Below are 21855 nucleotides of genomic sequence, written 5' to 3'. Positions count from 1 at the left end.
AGTAACATGGAGCTTACATCCAAGTGTAAACAATGTACGAGTGAATCGTTTAAACTGACGCTGTTCCAATCATTAAATATTGCCAAATTTCCAGCGTCTGACCAGCCTAATTGGGCAAAACACGTCAGTAGAATGACGGCAAAGCAGTACAAAATTACAGCAGTTATATAATAATTTGATGAATTAAATAAATGAAGTGCACTCCAAAATATACACAATAATAAGCTCAAAATATGCATGAAATGTGTAACCCTAACGTAGTGTTACTGACTAGTATCATACGGCGAATGTCAATGTCTTGTAAGCAGAACTTGCAGTTGAACGTGTTCGACGAAGTCCTATGGTTTCACTGCTGTGACGAGCACATCATATTAAAAGTGTTCCAAAACTCCTTACTACAAGATGCTGTTGCTGTTTGCAATTATTTTACGACACAATTCAGTACAAAGTATGAGTTACTGACATTACTCATCTGTCACGGTGTAAGAATCTACAAATGAACATTGACCGACCTTTGACCTACCTCTGATATATAAGTTATACTAATTTGCTCAAATGACATGTGATTGTCCTGTTCATATTAAGCTAAACAGGACAAGGTGAAGACTGCGAACAAAACAAATAAATTGAAAATTGAAAATACATATATAAAAATATAAATGGTTTTAAAGTACAAATGTTACCTTTATTTGTCATGATAAGAAGCATTTATGATACTTTATATAACAGAACGACAGCATCATTTCTGGACATCCATTCCGAATGTTATTAAATTAGTTCACATTACCGATTTATATATCTTTGAATTTCGTGAGATTTACTACCTATTAAAATCATTAAAATTAAACAAAGAACAAACAGCTATATATATATATATTGAGTATTATATATATATACAAGGTGCGCATTCGATAATACTCAGTCGATTAAAACTTCTACTGATGAGAAACTGGGATTAACTCGTCAATCAAGATGGTATAATATATGTATAGGGTACATATTTATTTTCCGAATGATATGATCTAGATAAATACCAGAATTTCAGGCTGCGAGCATATGCTCCGTCAAAAAATAATATTAATCAATTTTTATTTTTTCGAAATTATGTGCAAGTTTGGTGGATATTAATATTTTTATATTAAGTACTTTTTTACAAACTAATCGTTTATTGACCTCTGTCAAAATTTGGAAACCACAGCCATTTGCAAAAACCACAAAGCCATCCATTTCGGTGCGTATCGTTTGTTTATAAGAAAAACACTTAAAATAATCATAGAAAGTAATAAATATTATTATACATCTGTTACCGTAACGCCATAAGTTACAGCGTGCCGTAATTTTGCGGTATTTTACGGGGTATTTTCATCCTACCATATTAGGAAATGCGAATTCCAAATATGGGTGATTACGCGCGCAAGCGTCCTCTAATAATAAAAACAAACATGGCTGCCACGAGGGTTTGACCGGACTTCATACAAAGAAGTTCGCTGATTCTGTTCTAAACTTTTTAGATTTCCGCATTCCCCATGATCTATCTTTGGTAAGAAAAGATGTATAATAATAAGGTTATTACGAATATTCCTCAAAATATGCACTCAGACAGTACGCTGTCGCATCCACAGTCAGTTGGCGCACACGTGATAATAAAATAAATACGATATTTACTATATGGGGGCCGCCATCTTGAATGCAGCGTGAAACTAAATAAGAGACAAGTTGTGAAACGCGTTTTTCAGATTCCTACGAATCAGGATAAAAATACCAATCTTTCACAAAAATGCGATCCGTTGGAGTTATATTAAGTCAACCGATAACAAAATTCGGTCGAATTCGTCGTTATTGTGCGGGAAAAATCCCTAAAATACGAACACCTAATTACACGAAGAACAATTTCCTGGGGTTTTTGAAACCAAAAATTGTCATTCCAGCTCAACAGCCAATCAGCGACGGCCTTACAGTCAGATGGCAATTTCGGTTTCAAATACCCCAGTAAATATCGTATTTATTTTATTATCACGTGTGCGCCAGCTGACTGTGACATTGAGGTATCATCGTAATAACCTTATATAATGAAATCAAGACTCATGCATGGTGAATAATTAGGAACATATCAACAATCTGACTTGCTAGCTTCAGCATCCTCGTTTCATATTCAGAGTGATTCAACACGTTCATTCTTCTCGTCGGTCACTGCGTTATTTACGTACGTATGTCTTTTTGTGTAAATATCGTCGAGCGTTTTGTTGAAGATTGGTGAACAGCATCCACACATCAGTGCGCCACACCAAAACCCACAGCCACTGGCAGCGTTTAATTTCACACCGCCAGCTACATCTCCTTGAATCTTTTTCATCTCCGTTAACTCGGCCTCGACCTAAGGGAAACGTAAATGAATATTGTCAAAGTTGCCGGAGTGGTGAGCAAGCATAGATTGGGATTAGGTTTTCCATCATATACAAAACTGAAACGTAATATTTAATTTTAAAGAAAGGTTGTCTTAAGTTGGTATTTTCATACAGCAATGAACAACAAGAGTTATTTGTATCTAGTAATGTAATTATGTTCAAATGATGAATATAGTTATTTATTTTACAGAAAAAACGCAATATCTGTATCTAGTAATTACGTAACTATGTTCAAATAATGAATAATGTGTGGTTTGCAGCAAAACGAGAGAGATTGAGTATTCCATGTTCCTTCTCAAAATCGATTCACTTTTTCAATATGCGTTTCCATCTTTCAAGAGTTGGTCTGAGATGTAAATTGGTCGTAGACAAATATACGACACAGAAATGCGTTATTGTTAGAGGCTCGACTAATAAGTGAAGATTATTTATTTTCCCACCTCTTTTAGCTTCTTTTGTAGTTTTGCATTTTCGTCGTCACGCATGGATTGGCTATGTAAGGTTCCTCCTTGAGTCTGCAATTGTATCGTCATCACTGGCTGCCCCTCTGGATATTTCGTCACGGACACTATCTAAATATTTGTGAATTGAAAGCTATAGCATATTTTCCAGAACCCGGATTTATGCAAATGTGATACTAAATCTAAAGTATAGTGTTTGAATATGTCTTGTGTATTTTTTGTGCCATGACCCCTCCCCTCGTCTAAGGTATTTTATTTTCAATTGGTGCCCACGCATCTTCATGGTTTTTACATGGTAACAAAGATGGCATTGTTACATGGCAAAAATAAAAATCACATTAAAAACTAACCATATCATTATAAGCAACGCTTTTCTACATAACGTAGATTGCAGAATAAAGATTCTTTTATAACCTTACCTTTGGCACAAATACAAGTAAGAGCGTAATTGAAGTACAGAACAATGCAATGGCAGACTGGAAAGCAAACGACGCGTTCACGTTGTAGTGTATAATGGGACTGACAGATACACCAATGATGCATAAAATGATGACATTGTAGACACTCATACCAATATACTTGCTGTCATTCAACGCCGGAATAGATACCTGTGTGGAGTGCCGTTTGAGTTTTTACTTATACGATTTCATCATATTGTATGAACATCAGATATAATCGTTTAAATAATTAATATTCACAACAATAAATATATCATGAAATGTCACAATCAAATTCTTTATAAATAATGGTGTTATGTATATTTTTGAACATATAATCAACAATGACACAAATTATTTATGTATTGTATACTTATTATAAATAAATAAGTTCATTCCATGATTTTGTTTCTTTATCTGTATATGAAAAACGCAAGTTTATAGATTCAAGCAATAAATCCGTATGAGAGAAAAAGTTATATGTTATTATATACATTAATCGAAACACATTGGACAGATTCGTCAATATATATACTACAATAGAATATAAACAAGGCAAATATTTGATACACACAATTAATGTTAATTGTTAATAATTACGCGTGGATATCAATTGTCTGTACGATGCCAAATCCACCAAATATAAAAGACAATGAAACACAACCGTACCGTTCTAGTTTCCCATGCCAGAAAAGTACCAAATATGAGTAGGAGTCCTTTATAAGCATATAGTGCACCTAACCAGTAGGTAAAATGTTGACAAGCACAGTATTCCAATATTGGCTGTATCTGTTGGTTAGATACGTCTGGGTCATCCTAGACGCAAACAAACAAATTGGATGCTTAGTCCATTTATTCTACACAAACGACGTGTCAGTATTATTCTTCAAATGTACCACGTGCAATTGAATCATGTTTCAATAGTAAACGATACAATATCGGGGTTCTCTTAAATAATGTTGCTAGCTATCAAATTCAGTGAATTATAGTGATTCACATTTAATAAATGCAATGTACCTCCAAATGAAGCATTTCTGTTTCGCGATAAAGTGGGTCCATTATCTGCCATACAGTCAATATGGCCACGTCTATCATTACCAGCACTAATACCATGACATACAGGTGTGCGTCGGTTACGATCTGGAGGAGAAAACGTATAATGTTTTAGACATCATACTTGTGTCGTGGTAATAGTTAATTAACACACATGAAGGTTTGTATCCATACATCGAGAACAAATCTAAAGCGATGTTAGAGAAGTGTCTCAATATTACGACAATTTTTCACCTACCCTACGTTTAGGGGTATTGAGAGCAGCCACTCGGTGTACCCTCCAAGTTTTACTGAACATTGCACCGTAAGCTGTAACAAAACCAATTGAAATAATCCAAGTACGGACCTATACAAAACATAAATAATCAAAACTCTCAATCGTATATTCAATATTTTAGAAAAAATACAAAGTGTAGATAGCATAACGCGAACAATGTTTCAAATAATTCAAATAATCTACTTTTATAATGTTTTGACAATAATAATATTAATTATTTGTTTCCATGTGAAACATCTACATATTTATTTAACAAATTCAGGCCACAAAAAAGAATATAATGTATATATCATATATATCTATGTATTTTAAATACAGGCTTTAATTGGTTTGTTCTATCTTATTTTGCATCATTTTTATTTCAGTTAATGTTAAGGATGTAGTAGACTTTTGTGGTGATTTTTTTTTTTCTTTTATTAACCGATGACTTGTATCTATGGGCAGCCGTGTGATCTTGATTTTTTATTGAATCACGTTCTTATTTCAAGAAAAAACGTTTTTTTTAAAAAATAACAAATAATTTACAAGTAGCGGAAATCCCGGGAATGTGTTCTTCGGCTAAGCCCCTCTGAGCCGAAACAATAAAATTTGTAATTACCATAATCCCGCAAATAAACATCGCGTGTACGCGTCCGGTCAAACGACCGGATGCACTCACTCGTTACTGATAGTTCATCGCATCGCTCTTCTCTACTATATATTACTGTTCATTTATTTTGTATTGACTATGTTTAATTTGAAAAATGGCACGGGAAAAAAATCGTTAAGTCGTAATCGTAAGTTATTGAATACTACGAAACACAGTCCCTCTACGAAACAAAATCGGAAGAGTCGACAGCAGACGAGTGAAAACCCAAGTGACATTTGCTCCACCACACCGGAGCCTGAAGACACCACCATAACCACCTTAAATGCTAACGATGATGACAGCACTGTATACTGTCACTGGAGGCTGAACGACACGAAATCAACACACAGGATGAGCATGTCGAAACGAAAAATATCTCCAGCGAAGTCTGCAGTATCTTGCGGTGAAGCGAATAACACGAGGCCTGGATATATTGATTACGAATCTGACTGACCACTGTAAATGTTATCGGTGTAAAAAGAGAAAATATAAATCCATGAAGAATCTCGTTATGGCTGTTGTCTCACTTTAGTCATCGGTGCACATGCGGCCTTTCGAACAAAAAAATACGAGGTAGTCAAATATAGACTAATCAAGTCCATTGTGTCAAGTGGGACGGCAAACTGACTTTCAAATGAATTTGAGTGACGCGTCAGTGGTTCGTATACAAAACAGTTACACGTACATTTATAGCTCTTGGAAATGAAAACTGTTTGTGCTAGTAATAATTGTATAACAATCGTACTGAAAGTTGACAGAAATAAACTAAACGAAACTCCGATTGCAACGAGTTATAGAGTAAAAACGAAGACCTGTAATTCACGACAGTGCTGTCGTATAACTTGCTCCCAAGCGGATTCAGTCAGCAAATAGTTTTCACGTTGCTTTTTTCAAATTATCGACTTTTCCATAACTTTATCGGCCATGTACCAAACGGGTTGTATTGATTTTTATAAAACCAACACAATAGCTATCTTAAACATCAAAAAATAATTAGAAAAGTAACATGTCTAAAACCACAAAAATTACGATTACGCGAACAGTTCTTGACAGATTTCATCGATTTTTTGAGAGATTGAACTCAATATCAATTGAAAACACAATGTAAAATAATTTTTCAAGTATCAGTAATATTTCATGACTGTGAAAACAAAGCACTCTAATTTATTACAGAATTCTTTTCCACCACGTTGTAAAAGTACCAAACAATTCAGAAACTACCTATTTTACATTATTTTTGATAACATTGTAGTCTACTACATCCTTACTTCATATAAAGAGAGGAGCTAGCTACTGTATATAATATATTCTCTATAGAGGTCAACACGTTAAGCCAAAATCAAAATCAAATTGAGTGACTACCTGATTCATCCGTGAGAATTATTATATCCAGAATATGTCAAAAAGAAAAGACAATAACTAGCATAAAATAGTCAACAGAAAACCAAAATACAATAACTCTCACCTGGCATACAGCCTGAAGGTACTTCTCACCCATACTGCTGTTGTCCAAACCGAATAAGAAAATCGCCGCATAAACTAAAATACTTCCAAGAATAATGATGTTATTCAAATTCGGACTTGACATCTTGACATATCTGAAACAACAATGTGCGCAATCAGTGTAGTTAACTAGTTAGTGCATTGTGTTAATGAAAAAATATATCGGCATATGCATATAAACTATAAATGCACACTGCATGATTGGAATTATCTTTGTGATTATTACACATAGATGTAATGTAGGTCCCTTACTTCTGTTCTCTGTACTTAACGTTGAATCCCAAAAAGAATAAAGCCATTAGAATTCCCACAACAGCCAAACTACACAGAATATAATAGACCTCGGGTAAAATACACAGATAGCGATCCACTGTGGTTATAATAATCTGTGGCGTATGGTCCAATGGAATTTGTCCTCCTGAAAATAAAATGAATAAAGTTTTTTTCTGTAATTCATAATGTGTTGATATCTTTAAAAAAACATATCGGTTCACAATGAAAAAGTAAGTTAATCATTAGGACAATAATAATCTCACCTTGCCATTCAAACTCAGAGGTATACTCCAGTATGCCATCCTTTTCTTTATATAGAGCAATTTGTTTTTCCATGTATTCTACAACGACAAAAACTTACAAAGTGTTAGTGAATTCAGTAGGCAGTTATTAAAGCATTTTATTACACAATGATGCATTTTGTTACTATACAATTCACAAGAGATGCTTTAACTTTACGTGATTGTTAAATGTAATGATTAAAGCTCTGTGTGAATAAGCTTTATTAATAATATTATTTTCATCTTTTTTTTAACATGTTCGTTATCATAGATAGAGGGAAAAGTATATGCAGAATGTCTGTATCCACCTTTTCAATTGTCATTTTATCCAAAGTTGTAATAGTTACGCTATTTTTTCATTATGCGAACAAAATGTCAAAAGACAAACTCATTGTAAAATATCAGACCCTGAATAAGAGGGTCTTGGAGATGGTTATGCACACGACGACGGTTCCATTTCCTAGAATTGTGTTTTACCTGAGAAAGATGCTTAATTTGCAACTGGAAATATTAGACACATAAAGTCTTTGTTGACTTTATTTCAACAAACAGCTTACCTTCATTTGATTTACATATGAAACTGTTTATTTGGTGACAGCTCGTTGGGTCCAATACGTTGGTGTTTTTATTAATGGTAACACAGGTTTGGTTCGAATCAACCATATTAGGTAGTTGGTTGATGAGGGACATATTACACACTTCTCCATTGAGCCAAACATAATTGACACCGTCGAAGGTAAGACCAATGAACCTAATAATGAAACAAATTGCAAAATTAGCTATGATATATGTTTAGAGAATGCAGAATGTGGATTTTCCATGTAACTATGACATGACCATTCCGGCTTAGCAGCATTAATAACACCATGGTGCTGCCTTAATATTTGAAAGAACAAAGACAACATTCTGTGTTTGGTAATGTAAGCAGAGCGTATATTCATTTAAACGATAGACCAGTGGTATGGGAACAAGGTATTTCCACTTGTAGGTGTATTGCAACCGATAACTGCGTGCTGTTACAATTTTAAGGGGAGCAGTCATACTTACCACTTACTTCGTTCTTCAGTTTTAAGTTTAGAACGAATATGTTGCATCTCATGTAAAGATGTTATAACCACCAAATCGCCGCCATCACGTTGGCACAAGTCGCGAGCGTCGTGCCACGTCATTCCGGAAGTATGTAGAAGGTAGCAATGAGAGTTCCACTTTGAATAGTTGTCTTTGCAGCTGGCTAAGAACATAATTAAATCGGGGTTCACAAATGGATATTGTTAGTCTAATAACCAAAATACTTTCTCTATTGTGTTACTTATTTAGCACACTATTGCCTGCACCACAGATACTTCAGAATTTCTTCCGTTTTGAGACAGCCGTGGATACCCCTTTTCAAAGTCTTGTAAACGTCTTGTATTTCATGAATGTATTAATTTAGGGTTATAAATTGATTATCTTTTTATGATTTTTACTTTTTTTTTTAATTTTGACTAAAGGTCATAGACAGATATTGTAGGCTGAATTATGTCCATAATTACCACTTATTGAAATGTACATATTATATACACGTTTCGTAAAAATGTGCACACTAAATATCAGATAAACATCATACAAAGTTATAATGAAATGTGTAGGTAGTACATACAGCTTGCATGAGATTGCGCGATCGAATTACTATATTACTATACTGTTGCTGAGATTTCTCCTTAAACAACGCAAAGATTGCGAATTTGTTGGGAGAGAGCTCCATTCAACTAGCACTCTGCTGTCATTTAAGAAGAGGAGGAATGCTGATAAAAATGGATATCAATTATATTTTGCGTAACGTTATAAAACAACCCCGATTACTAAAATATGTACCGGGTATGTAATGCGATCAATTTAACATGATGCAATAATGTGTTATAATCGATTACCCGGTATTTGGTAATTGTACGCGCAGCACTGTATTGAATCGCTTCAAGTTGTCGCATCTAGCAAATCATATCCGGGTCCCACACTCTGGATGCATTGCAATGATCTTGCCATTACAACATATAATTCATATTAACACCCTTGTTTAACATCCTTGGACGTGTAACTATGTTAATACGGGAAGGTGTGTGGCATGTCAGTTATTAATGTCCGTTATATCTATCACATACATTGCAGAATATGAAATTACCTTGGACGTGTAACTATGTTAATACGGGAAGGTGTGTGGCATGTCAGTTATTAATGTCCGTTATATCTATCACATACATTGCAGAATATGAAATTACCTTGGACGTGTAACTATGTTAATACGGGAAGGTGTGTGGCATATCAGTTATTAATGTCCGTTATATCTATCACATACATTGCAGAATATGAAATTACCTTGGACGTGTAACTATGTTAATACGGGAAGGTGTGTGGCATGTCAGTTATTAATGTCCGTTATATCTATCACATACATTGCAGAATATGAAATTACCTTGGACGTGTAACTATGTTAATACGGGAAGGTGTGTGGCATATCAGTTATTAATGTCCGTTATATCTATCACATACATTGCAGAATATGAAATTACCTTGGACGTGTAACTATGTTAATACGGGAAGGTGTGTGGCATGTCAGTTATTAATTTCCGTTATATCTATCACATACATTGCAGAATATGAAATTACCTTGGACGTGTAACTATGTTAATACGGGAAGGTGTGTGGCATATCAGTTATTAACGTCCGTTATATCTATCACATACATTGCAGAATATGAAATTACCTTGGACGTGTAACTATGTTAATACGGGAAGGTGTGTGGCATGTCAGTTATTAATGTCCGTTATATCTATCACATACATTGCAGAATATGAAATTACCTTGGACGTGTAACTATGTTAATACGGGAAGGTGTGTGGCATGTCAGTTATTAATGTCCGTTATATCTATCACATACATTGCAGAATATGAAATTACCTTGGACGTGTAACTATGTTAATACGGGAAGGTGTGTGGCATATCAGTTATTAATGTCCGTTATATCTATCACATACATTGCAGAATATGAAATTACCTTGAAGCTGCTCTATTTGTATTACACCTAAACGATCCCCATTTCTAAAACCGACAGGTCCCTGTTTACAAAATAATGAACACAAAAAACAAACGTCAAATACAATCGACGTCGAATAACACTGAAAATCTCGCAATTAATATAATTATATCTTCAGATACAAATACACATACTTCAAGTAGAACGAATTCTTTAAAAACAACGTCGAATAACACTGAAAATCTCGCAATTAATATAATTATATCTTCAGATACAAATACACATACTTCAAGTAGAACGAATTTTTTAAAAACAACTCACCGAAACGCCAAGAAAATCAGCTTGTGAGAGGAAATCGAAAAATAATTGAGACATCTCTTTGTCGTCATAAGTAAAATCTTCGAGACGTCGGAATGCATCGCCCGACAGCGGTCTTTTTTCGAGAGTGGACGCAGCTTTGTCCAACGTCAGCGCGATTGCCCATGCTGCATCATATGCATAGGGTGCTACCTCATTCCATATATAGTCTCTGTTTTCAGGCCATTCCATTCGCTCTCGCAGCTCCTGTTCATACTCCCTGGCCGTCTAAGTTGAAAGAATGAAAGCACATAGCTGGGAGAGAATGTATGATTAAGCAACGCATGTTTTGGGGTAATTCCCCTACAATTATATAAGAGTAATGTTTTGTTTTACATAGACATGTTCGAACTCTTTTCTAATCTAATTTCTTATTTCCTAAAATGAATTCAATTTAAAAATCATTACGGAATCCGTTGAATAATGTGCCATGCAATGGGCTAACCGAGATGAAAACTTGAGATGTTGTGAGTGATTGATAGCTGTTAAGTAACTTTCGCATCCATAGACTTGAGAAATGACTCAACAGACGACCAAAGTCTGTATTTAAATAAGATCGTGATGTACTGAAGAACCTGTCTGATATCCGGACAAATCGATTAAACAATATAGCGTTCGTTACATGAGCCCCTCATTAACAAACTTGGGCCTACTGGAAATAATAACTTAATATCAACCTAATCATCAATATAACATTTTCATTATTTTTTTCACTTTGTATACCGCTATGCTACATTATCGGGTCTTTGTTTTGGTAGATATAATAAACTTGATGATGATCTGTGATGACACCGTAGATGACTTATCACTTTCTCATGTTCAAACCATTAGATTATGAATCATTTATGATGGGTGCCATGTCAAACAGAATGTATTCTTTTTACCTCTTGGTTGTATTATGATAGCGACTTCACGTTCGCACATTCGGTTCAAATGTCTATCATGATTTATATTTCAGCTTAATGGTGGTTGCCATGGCATCTACTGATAGGGGTTAAATGACGAGGCCAGTCAGCTTAATAGTGGTTGCCATGACATCTACTGATAAAGGTTAAATTACTGATAAAGGTTAATGATGAGGCCAGATGGTACGGTGATCGTAACCCAAAACTGGGTGTTTGCGATTTCAAACTCATGCGGTATCTTTGTGGAATATTATTGCAAGACTATTAAACCCATAAATATAAATTGACGTTGACAATATGATAGTGGTTTTCTTAATAGATTGACGATTAATCAATTGATTATGATGTGTAAAACTTTCATGTGATTGGTTGTTTGTTTGAAGGCAAGGCCTGGGAGTCTCTTATACTGATTGTAATTGGCTAATGAGTGATAAGTAATAAAGAATGATTTAAAGCTGTCTTGGGTGAAAGCTGGGGACAAGCAGAGAATCGGATGGACATGAACGGAGCTTGTGTGTGTGTGAGTCCAGCGTGGGGAACAATCGAATCCCGGTTACCTAAGTGAAAGGTTTTCAAACATCAAAAATACCTATCACATGTCATTAGACTATTGTTTAGAATCAACAACTTGCATGTTTAGGGTGGAGATTATAAATATATATTACAGGAATTTTATAAATGAATTGGCTTTAACCGTGAGACACATCCTTGGTAATCACGTGGTCGTGCCAACGACTGCAGCGACTGGCTGATCGTATGTTTACTCCGCCATGCCGTAATGTTTAGACTTTTAATATGGAGAGTTTGTAACCTTTGTAAGAGAGAAAGAACGAGAGAACGGTACAGCCGGGGGATCCCTCAGCTGACTGCTTGTCTGAATAAAAGGTGGACTATCTGTAATGAACTAATGTGTATTCATATGGGTCGAATCTGGTATCTCTACGTATAGGTGAAATCAGGCAAGCGAGACGAAGTTCCCGATCCCCGAACACGACGCTGTTTTCACAACAGTATACAGCATGGTCCTCTAATATGACCGTGTAAAGTAAATAAGTTATACCATGTAAAATTCTAGCCATAATTTGGCAAAACGTAATATCTGTGATGAAAACAAAGTATATGCTAAGACTGTTCATTATTCTTGATTCAATTCATTGTCCGTGACATTACCATTCATTCATGCATTCATTCATTCAGACAGACAGACAGACAGACAGATTTCCTGATTATTATATTAAATCCGGTTTGTTTCAGAAATTGTTGTTATGATCACTTTTTGAGTTTCAAGGATTTATGATGTGCATGGTGATATATAAACATAGGCTTTATCCATGGTATAGTTTTGTCAAAGCTCTGTATTCTGTATCAGTCACATTGTCTCTATGTAAAACCACTGGTTTTTGTGTTATCTGAACAATATTGTTGTCTGTGAAACATTGTCAAAATAGCCACAATTCAAGCAAAATAAGTTATAGAAAAAATTATTATCATTACTTACGATACCAGCTACTGTTAGTTCTTCTGATGTAGACAACTGCAAACTCTCTGATGAGATATACCGTGAACCTTCCACAGCGGCCTTCAGTTCCTCGATGGTACAATCTACATACGGGTCATCCACTTCCCACCATTTTGGACCAAACCATCCAATAATGAACCACACATATTCCGGTCCCGTCATCCCTTGCTTGTATGCCTAAGGTGTTGATAACAAATTGGTATATAAAAATTACTAACTTCTCATATAAAGGGTCATTATAAAAGATTATAATGACGCAAGGAAATCCCCCCACTCCCTATATTTAGGCGGCCTATGCTTGATCCCTCATTTTTTTGACCCCCCCCCCTATCTAGGGAAAAGAAGAAAATTTACCCCCCCCCCCTTTCACGGGCTTTTCCGATGAATTTCACCCCCTATCTAGGGAACTTTTCAGTCTAGAACTCCTTTTAAACCCCCCTTTTTTGTATATCTCGGGAAGTGTTTTGAAATACACCCCCTATTTTGAGAATCTCGGGAAAACAAGCAAAAAATACCCCCTTTTCTACGATTTTCTCGGGAAAATGTTCCCGAGACAGATCGTCAAAAAGTACCCTCTTTCCCGAGAAAATGGGAACGCGCATACGGCCCCCTATGGATCCTGAGTGGGGGGGGAGGAAATAAACTCAATAGCGTAAACTATGCAGGCGGTAATGTCCCCGTAATATTACATGAGATTGACAGTTTGTCTTTAAAATAGAATGACTATTGTCTTTAGGGCGTTTATTGTACAAAATAGAATGACTATTGTCTTTAGGGCGTTTATTGTACAAAATAGATTGCTATTGTCTTTAGGGCGTTTATTGTACAAAATAGATTGCTATTGTCTTTAGGGCGTTTATTGTACAAAATAGATTGCTATTGTCTTTAGGGCGTTTATTGTACAAAATAGATTGCTATTGTCTTTAGGGCGTTTATTGTACAAAATAGATTGCTATTGTCTTTAGGGCGTTTATTGTACAAAATAGATTGCTATTGTCTTTAGGGTGTTTATTGTACAAAATAGATTGCTATTGGCTTTAGGGCGTTTATTGTACAAAATAGATTGCTATTGTCTTTAGGGCGTTTATTGTACAAAATAGATTGCTATTGTCTTTAGGGCGTTTATTGTACAAAATAGATTGCTATTGTCTTTAGGGCGTTTATTGTACAAAATAGATTGCTATTGTCTTTAGGGCGTTTATTGTACAAAATAGATTGCTATTGTCTTTAGGGCGTTTATTGTACAAAATAGATTGCTATTGTCTTTAGGGCATTTATTGTACAAAATAGATTGCTATTGTCTTTAGGGCGTTTATTGTACAAAATAGATTGCTATTGTCTTTAGGGCGTTTATTGTACAAAATAGATTGCTATTGATTTGTGAATAGCTGATAAATACTGTAAAACATGTTGAAAAAGCTACATGCAATTTTAGCGAATTGTAGTAAAATGACGTAATAGCGAAATGTTGATTTAGCGAATCTTTCTTGTCATTGTTGATTTCTTAGTTTGGCGGCCATTTTGAATTTATAATAAAGTCATTAGCGACATCTTGAATTAGCAAATCAGTTCACTCGCTAAATTCGCGAAAAAGACATGCTCGCGAAAAAGACATGTTTTACAGTAAACAACTCATTGTAGATATGTGACAATGCAAAATCGTAAGAATATGTGTACACTAAGCTACGTGTAAAACATTACCTCGCAGAAAACTCGCCTTGCCATACGTGCATACGTGTTAGCGACAATGATTTTAGCATCGTCTTTCTGTAAAAAAATCAAAATATAGTATTTCATAAGACAGGCCCATACTAAGTAGACAAAGTAAAACCTGTGAAAATTAAAAGAACAAATAATGAAAATGTACCTTTAAATTTTCAATTTGATTCTTTGGATTTTCGGAGAAACTCTCGGATTTGATGGCAGTTATATTATTTTCCTTCATCAAAGTTAGAAGATTGTCAATTGCCTGTGTCAAGGAAATATACGGAATAATAAGTTTATTGTACTTTCAATTCTTAGAAGTTTAATCATGTATTGTTATTACTGTTTAAGGTAGCGAGAGGGGAAACATAATTTATAGTTTAATGGAGTTTAGGACTTTCCTCACCAGTTACTAGGCATGCAGTTATGGCAATGTATATGTTTTCAGAAAGCTGAGATATAGCAAAATACGATCATATATGTTTCGTCTTGATATTTGCTCAGGAAATTAAGTTACGATCGTTCCCGTTAACCTTCTAAACGGAGAGTTGTTTTGCGGGATTGGCCGTTTCTCGGTGTTCCTTTTTTCCATGTTTCTGATCTTTTCACTGTTGCTTTATAAGATAATGATCTTTGAGAATGCGTCTCGAATTTTTTATGTGTCCCATAGTTCTGGAGATAAAGCCTGTTGAACTTTATGGACTAAATTTTACGAACATCTTCCTGTTCCCAAGGCCGTAACTCAACGTCAACGGCTCACATAAACGTCCACGAGACATCATATTTTAGCCCATTTTGTGGCGAATAGATTGTGTAATTTGTACATCGTTAGCTTAGAGAAAAGTGTTGAAAGATGACATCTTCAATAGTTATGATAGTCAAAACGTTTTTTTTTTTAATTTGGCCACAGATAAACAGCTAATTAATAACAAAATGTCGACCATTTCGATCATACTTTGTAATTATACAAGTATCTGATATGCGTGGAATGTTAGATCGTGAAAAATTGGTTGGTTGTTTCCTAAAACGTGACAAAACTTAGCAGTTTCGTCGAAACAGGGGTGCTAACTTGAGCAAGATGGCGTACCGCGCAATTAATTTATTCAAGTCCCTTTGTTATGTTGAACAGCGTCAACAGTACGATCGGTTCTCTAAACATAGGGCGGGCCTTCGTGACAGCATATATTTTCTTACGGGATTTACATGCCTTCAAGTACCGATATGTTTGCATTACTCTCAGCCTATGGAGCGTGTACCGTTATCGGATTTGTTATAATCAGTTAGCTCTAAGTCAGCACTACCGAATTCGGCCGATACCGGGGTATCTTATGGAGGATTCGATTTTTTTAAGAAAAATGTGGACCAAAAGATCGCCCGGGCGATGTTATGGCAGATATCACGAAGCCCATCTTGTCTGAAAAAATAACCCTGCGCTGACAAAAATGGTCTCAGAAAATGTTTAGAAAAAATAATGTTTCGCGTTGACCAAATATAGTCATTCAAAGTATAAATTCAAAGTGTTTAATACGTTGGTGAGAGGTCGCATTTTACGTGAACAAGAACATGTACTAAAAAGGAAAAGCAAGCCAAAGTCGAAACGGGGTGCATCATGGACATGACATGACACAACACACGATGCGACAACTGAGTGATCAGTGACATCATTTTGGGGTGCAATTGAACTTCAAGTACTTCTTTGCGAAACTTGCTGCGCGGCGATGCTTACATCAAGTGTGTGTTGACCGAGGTTTGACCCCAAATCACGCACTGAACTGGCGCGTTACCTTAGCAACCTTTTTCTTTCATGCTCCGCGCGTCGATCTAGTAAACTTATATCCGACCGGACGGTACTGTAATTACGCAACTTGTATGCAACTCTGTACTTTGAATATATCAACATCGTTTACTTGGTGCACTGCTTTTCTAATTATTACGCAAATGTGTTTACAATATTGTACCAGCTCTGAATATTTCAACTTTGTAATGTATTGCTTTCATGATAACTACGCAGAATTCATTTTATCTTTTACTATTGCTAGGGCACTGACCCGGGGTATTGGGTCTGTGAATATTTCAATATTACTGAATTTATAATGCGTTGCATTCGTAATAATTACGCAAACATAAACATGGGCGCATTTAAATCATTAAAAAGGATAGCAGTCAGGTGTCTACGGAAAGTCAAGAAAATATTTTAAATACTTGTGATTCATCGATGTTCAAATGAGGAATTATTATATTCGAAATGAAGTGAATATGTAATATAAACCATACCGTGCGTTATATATAATATAATAAACTCTGGGCAGCGCACTTCGATCGCATTATTCACGTACATTTCGAATGAACTCTACTAACCACGTGTTTGAATTACGTGCGGCATTGGGTAATGACCCCCAGAGTTCACGCACTGATATTTGAATTCGGACCACCCAGCTTGACCCGTCGACAGAAACCGCTATATCCACTGTTTTTTTTTATCGGTGTCACCACTCTCGTCTATCTCCGCCAATTTTGTTTTCTTATTTCATCGGCGGCATCTTGAAATTCTTGTTCTAATAGTCTTTTAGCAACGTCTAAAACTTTCCTAGTGTTTTCTCTGAATGTGGTTCCAGATATAATAGAGGAGGCGGTAATCCCATATAGCTACTAAATTTAAGCATTGCGCGACGACCCTTTCCAATGCCACGAGCCGCGATCACCAGCTTACGATTCACATCGAAAGAATGTCCACTCTTTTTTGACGCAGGAAAAATGTCAGTCACGGAGTTACATTTTTGATTCCACTCTGCGGGCTGACTATAATATGAGCCCAGGTCACTTTCATTTAGATATATTTTAACGGCGTCAGACATTTTTCGGCGGCCAGTTTTTTTTCATCTTAGAACTACTTCCCATGATATATTAGGTTATTAAAACATCGAGAAAAGCTTGAAATACTATAGTGTAATGTTTGTTTGTGCTTCGATCGCGTAACGGACACTACCTATAGATTACACAGGATATAATAAAGCTGGATGGTCAACAAATCAGTATGCAAATTAAATCCTTTGTCTTAAGTCTGTCACTCAACATGATATGTCAATGCATGAAGGACGTGTTCACCTACAACTAAGTTTCCGGGAATAAATTGAAATTACTCAACAAATGCATCGCGCACTGTAAATTCGGACCAAAGAAAAAGAAAGTACACAATATAAGGTTGCATAATCCGGGATTTTTAGAAAAAAAATTTTTTCTAGTTTTTCTCCTCTCGCTACCTTAAATGCTTTTAGGTTAAACAACTGGATAACGGAAGTTTGTGTATTAATTTCCATATTACTATTTATATGCAAATATGGAAAAACATATATACTGATATTTTCTGTTAAAATTATTAATAAATTTTTAGCATTCGTGTGAATGGTGAATGAATTGGTTAACGGTGATAGTGTTTTGTTTGAACTCCCTAGTGCATACTGTGTAACTCAAAATGTAACACAAATGTCATTTTTGTGGATCAACAACAGGATATGTTACACATGGGCGAGGAAATGTATCACTAGGCGCTCATCATATCCTCCATCAACATCAACAAATCCCTGTGACGATTCCATGCATGTGTATGCAACTCCTGTCATTCGTTGTTTGATGAAGAAAGGTGAGAACTATTGACATGATTGTGAATATGATCATTTATTTGATAGTTTAATACACAATGAACAGGATTCTTATTCCATCAGATACCAGTACGCAATTTTATGTTCAGCTACGAGTGACTTTGGTATGAATCACAGTCCCTCCACAGGGAGGGACTGTGCATGAATACAGGGCAGAAACCCCGGAATGCGAATTAGGCCAAGGCGCGAAAAGAGTTTCGGAAGTGTATATGACTCCGGAGGATGACTTTCCGTGTGCTCGTGTTGGAAAGTCCGGGCGGGTGTTTGGGGCCTTGTCGGGGCTATGGGTCCGCCAATTCGGGGCCAGAGGCGGTAAATGCAGACATTAGCATTGTAAAGGGGGCCTATTTGCCAGCGGGCCCGCTTTAGAAGGTGAAAAACACCCCGCTAACGGCATATAGAGTGATCCCCCGTAATATTAACGTGTCAACATGAACTTACCAATGAAAACAGCTCATAGTTTTCGTGAATGGTTGCAACTCTGGTCCATCCAAAGTCCTTCATCAATCTCACCCTGGCAGGGTTGAGGGCAGTGTCCGGAAGATATGTACGAAAATATGTTGGATATCGTTCTCGATTCGAAAGTGCCGAAGATGCTGCTGAATAAGAAAGCTGGGGGAAAACAGCATGAGATTTGAAAATGTAATTTGCATATATATATACACATATTCCTTCATTCACATGTGATTGTATTGCAAGCCATGGCTATAATACCCTGGATCAGCCTTAGCATTGTGTTGGGTACGAATAAGCTGACTACGATCAAGAAGTCAATATCGAAAGCAGCAGGCTTAACAGGCAAACTGAGTAACCATAGCGCCATCAGTGGATTACGGCAGTTGAATGGCATGTTTGCCAATGCAAAGATCTGTGGAGGAACTTTTAACTTCAACATAAACTGTGTCTGTCGTGGCCCCAACGAAACGTCCACGAGTTATTTATTCTGGTTGCCATCTTAGTTTTCTAGTAAGAATTAACTTTTTCAGGCGTTACAATCAACTCTCCAAATACCTTGGACACTAAGCAAGAAACTGCGTTTCACTGTGACTCGTCCAGAAATACGAAATAAAATTATTAGAATATATACCATTATAACTTACAATTACGAGGTTCCAGTGAACTGCCGTCTCTGCCATGGCCTGACTTCCAGTGGAACATGGTGGCCCTAGTACCATGAGTTTCTGTGGGGAGTGGTATATCTGGTCAAAAAATACTCTTGTGGCCATTCCTGTTTCGCACTGGAAAAGATACATATTATACATGTGTATGTTATGCGCTTGAAGTAATGCTCGAGATATCGAAGAACTGTTTTTTTTTTACAATAAAGCACTAGTCTTAAAGATTGATTGTTATAACCTATTTTACTGATAATCGACTGCGTTACCAAGGTAATTCATCACAAAGTTTTACTTCACTTTGGGATCAATAATTGATCAATAAATCTATAATGCAGCTGAAGTATTAGATATCAAGATATATTACAATGCAAGTGAGCAAAACTGAATTAGAAATTGTTGGCACTCAGGTTAATCTTATACTATTATCTCTGTTATCTAGATTTATCTCTATTATATAGCTCAATGCCATGCTAAGATTACTTCTGGGATTTCATTTTAAATACTATGTACAAGAAAACTTTGATCAAACGCTATATGCGTCTGTAAGTTACGTAACGTAAGTTTTGATATATTCACTTATATATGCCTATATATTTGTTTCACGTCGGTCAGTGTCAGCATAAATCATGTTATTTGCTTTTTCTGATAAACAGTATGTCATACTCTTTACTACACCCCGTTGTGAGTTTCTTCTTTAAATTAAGTTTAGGATATGAAAAAAAATAATTGTATAACTCGAAAGACTAAATTTGTTTGCTTAGAAACCATGTCTACGTACGACAGAAATTGTTAGACGACCAAATAAATTGAATTTGTCAAGGCTGCATGTGAAAATTCAATATGTAGAATATTTACAATCTGGTGAACAAATATGTACTTGTAGTAGACATACAATAAAAAATAAATAAAAAATGAATAAAAACAGTTTTCATTGGAATGGCTAATCAGAAATAAAATAAATTGTCTGGAATATGTAATAAAGTATTGAAATGACAAGAAGACAACTACATACCCTCGTATCATTCCACACCATTCGTAAATTATAATCAGACAGGACATCTTCCTTGGCATTAATATGTTCGAATGCCATTTCTACGGCAGGGATTACACCACCTCCTTCCCAATTGCCGCCCAACGAAAAGTAGGTACCGATGTAAATATCTGTTTTGTTGTTCTGCTTTTGGGGGTGAGCTATATTCGACGGCCAGTGTGTTTCATTCTGTCCGTGCACTGCCCGAGAGAAACAACAGTTCAAAAGTATATACGCACAAAGCAAAACAGCCATGGTGTATGATGCCCAATGCGATGAAAAGATTAAATGATCCACCCGTGGAATGTGCTCTCTTTTCATATACAGTCAAATTGGAAATCGATTAGTCGCACAAAAGATATTCTTCAGACCCGTCAAATGTCTTTAGCTTTGAAAATGTCTTCAAAAATCGAAAATGGTTTCTATAGAAACACGGTAGCATTATCATAAACTGATGCTACTCTCTTATCCAACTGCATCTTCCTTTTTAATATAATCAGTCACGTGATATCAAGGTGCGAAACAGATGTGGATTATGGACTGTATATCTGAACGTTGATTTATCGGAGAACGACTCTATTTTATTTCAAATAATACGACGATTCAAGAATTTCAAATTACTCATTAAAAGTAAAAATACTATTCATTAAAGTGAGGTAGTGATATCAGTTACAAATTTGTTCATTTTGAATATTTCATCTTACACGTATGTTAGAAAAACATACTTCTAAATATGATAGCTTTAAATCCTTATTAAAATCCTTTTAAATTGGACAAATATTACCAACAACTGTATTTTGTACGTGCGTGGGGATGGACACGCAGCTATGAATACACATGTTACCTCAGTTATATATAGAAGACTGGACGTATCATAAGCCATTAGCGATATTCTTCATATATCTGATGAGATCGGAAATTGTTGATGGAATAAGTAAATCCGATACGAATAGCGCCCTGAGAAACTAATATACTATCTGTATAAAGGTCAATTGTCTAGTTAATGGTGTCTTTGGGACACGACATAATCCATACATTTTTTGAGCAATAATTCAATACGATGTTATCTTTGTGGATATGGTCGTTGTTATAATAATTTCCCTCTTTACAATTTAATAATCTATTCTATAATATATGTAAAGTTCTGTGTAATCAAACTGTGTAATACTGTTCTTTATCTCCTTCTTGTGTAATCTGATTGGTCCATGCATAAATATGGTACTATTGACACCATT

At 35.7% G+C, this 21855-nt stretch overlaps 1 protein-coding gene across 1 annotated transcript; it reads right to left on the bottom strand.

Annotated features, from left to right (window-relative positions):
* Nucleotides 1-2152: 2152 nt before the first annotated feature.
* LOC102801078 (gamma-aminobutyric acid type B receptor subunit 2-like) lies at nucleotides 2153-20875 on the bottom strand. Its single transcript, XM_085504777.1, has 19 exons — nucleotides 20603-20875; nucleotides 19573-19710; nucleotides 18914-19084; nucleotides 14977-15078; nucleotides 14811-14876; nucleotides 13089-13286; nucleotides 10650-10913; nucleotides 10350-10410; nucleotides 8366-8549; nucleotides 7876-8069; nucleotides 7301-7378; nucleotides 7017-7182; nucleotides 6727-6859; nucleotides 4595-4702; nucleotides 4321-4443; nucleotides 3973-4119; nucleotides 3286-3474; nucleotides 2846-2977; nucleotides 2153-2374 (listed from the first exon to the last, which is right to left on the bottom strand). Exons 1-19 carry the CDS (start codon nucleotides 20873-20875, stop codon nucleotides 2153-2155), a joined length of 2949 nt encoding a protein of 982 aa, XP_085360903.1.
* Between the last annotated feature and the right edge of the window lie 980 nt (nucleotides 20876-21855).

Source organism: Saccoglossus kowalevskii, chromosome 2 (assembly GCF_978046115.1).
Source record: "Saccoglossus kowalevskii chromosome 2, keSacKowa6.1, whole genome shotgun sequence".
Lineage (NCBI taxonomy): Eukaryota > Metazoa > Hemichordata > Enteropneusta > Harrimaniidae > Saccoglossus > Saccoglossus kowalevskii.
The sequence above is the reverse complement of the archived record's forward strand: the minus strand, read 5'-3'. Positions and strand labels throughout refer to the sequence as shown.

Excerpts from the sequence above, each read along its gene's own strand:
- LOC102801078 (XM_085504777.1), bottom strand. The coding sequence starts at position 20,875 with ATGGCTGTTTTGCTTTGTGCGTATATACTTTTGAACTGTTGTTTCTCT. Across the intron at positions 14,877-14,976 it reads ATCAAATTGAAAATTTAAAG|AAAGACGATGCTAAAATCAT; the intron begins GTACATTTTCAT and ends ATTTTTTTACAG. Across the intron at positions 3,475-3,972 it reads TGGCATGGGAAACTAGAACG|GTATCTATTCCGGCGTTGAA; the intron begins GTACGGTTGTGT and ends CACTCCACACAG.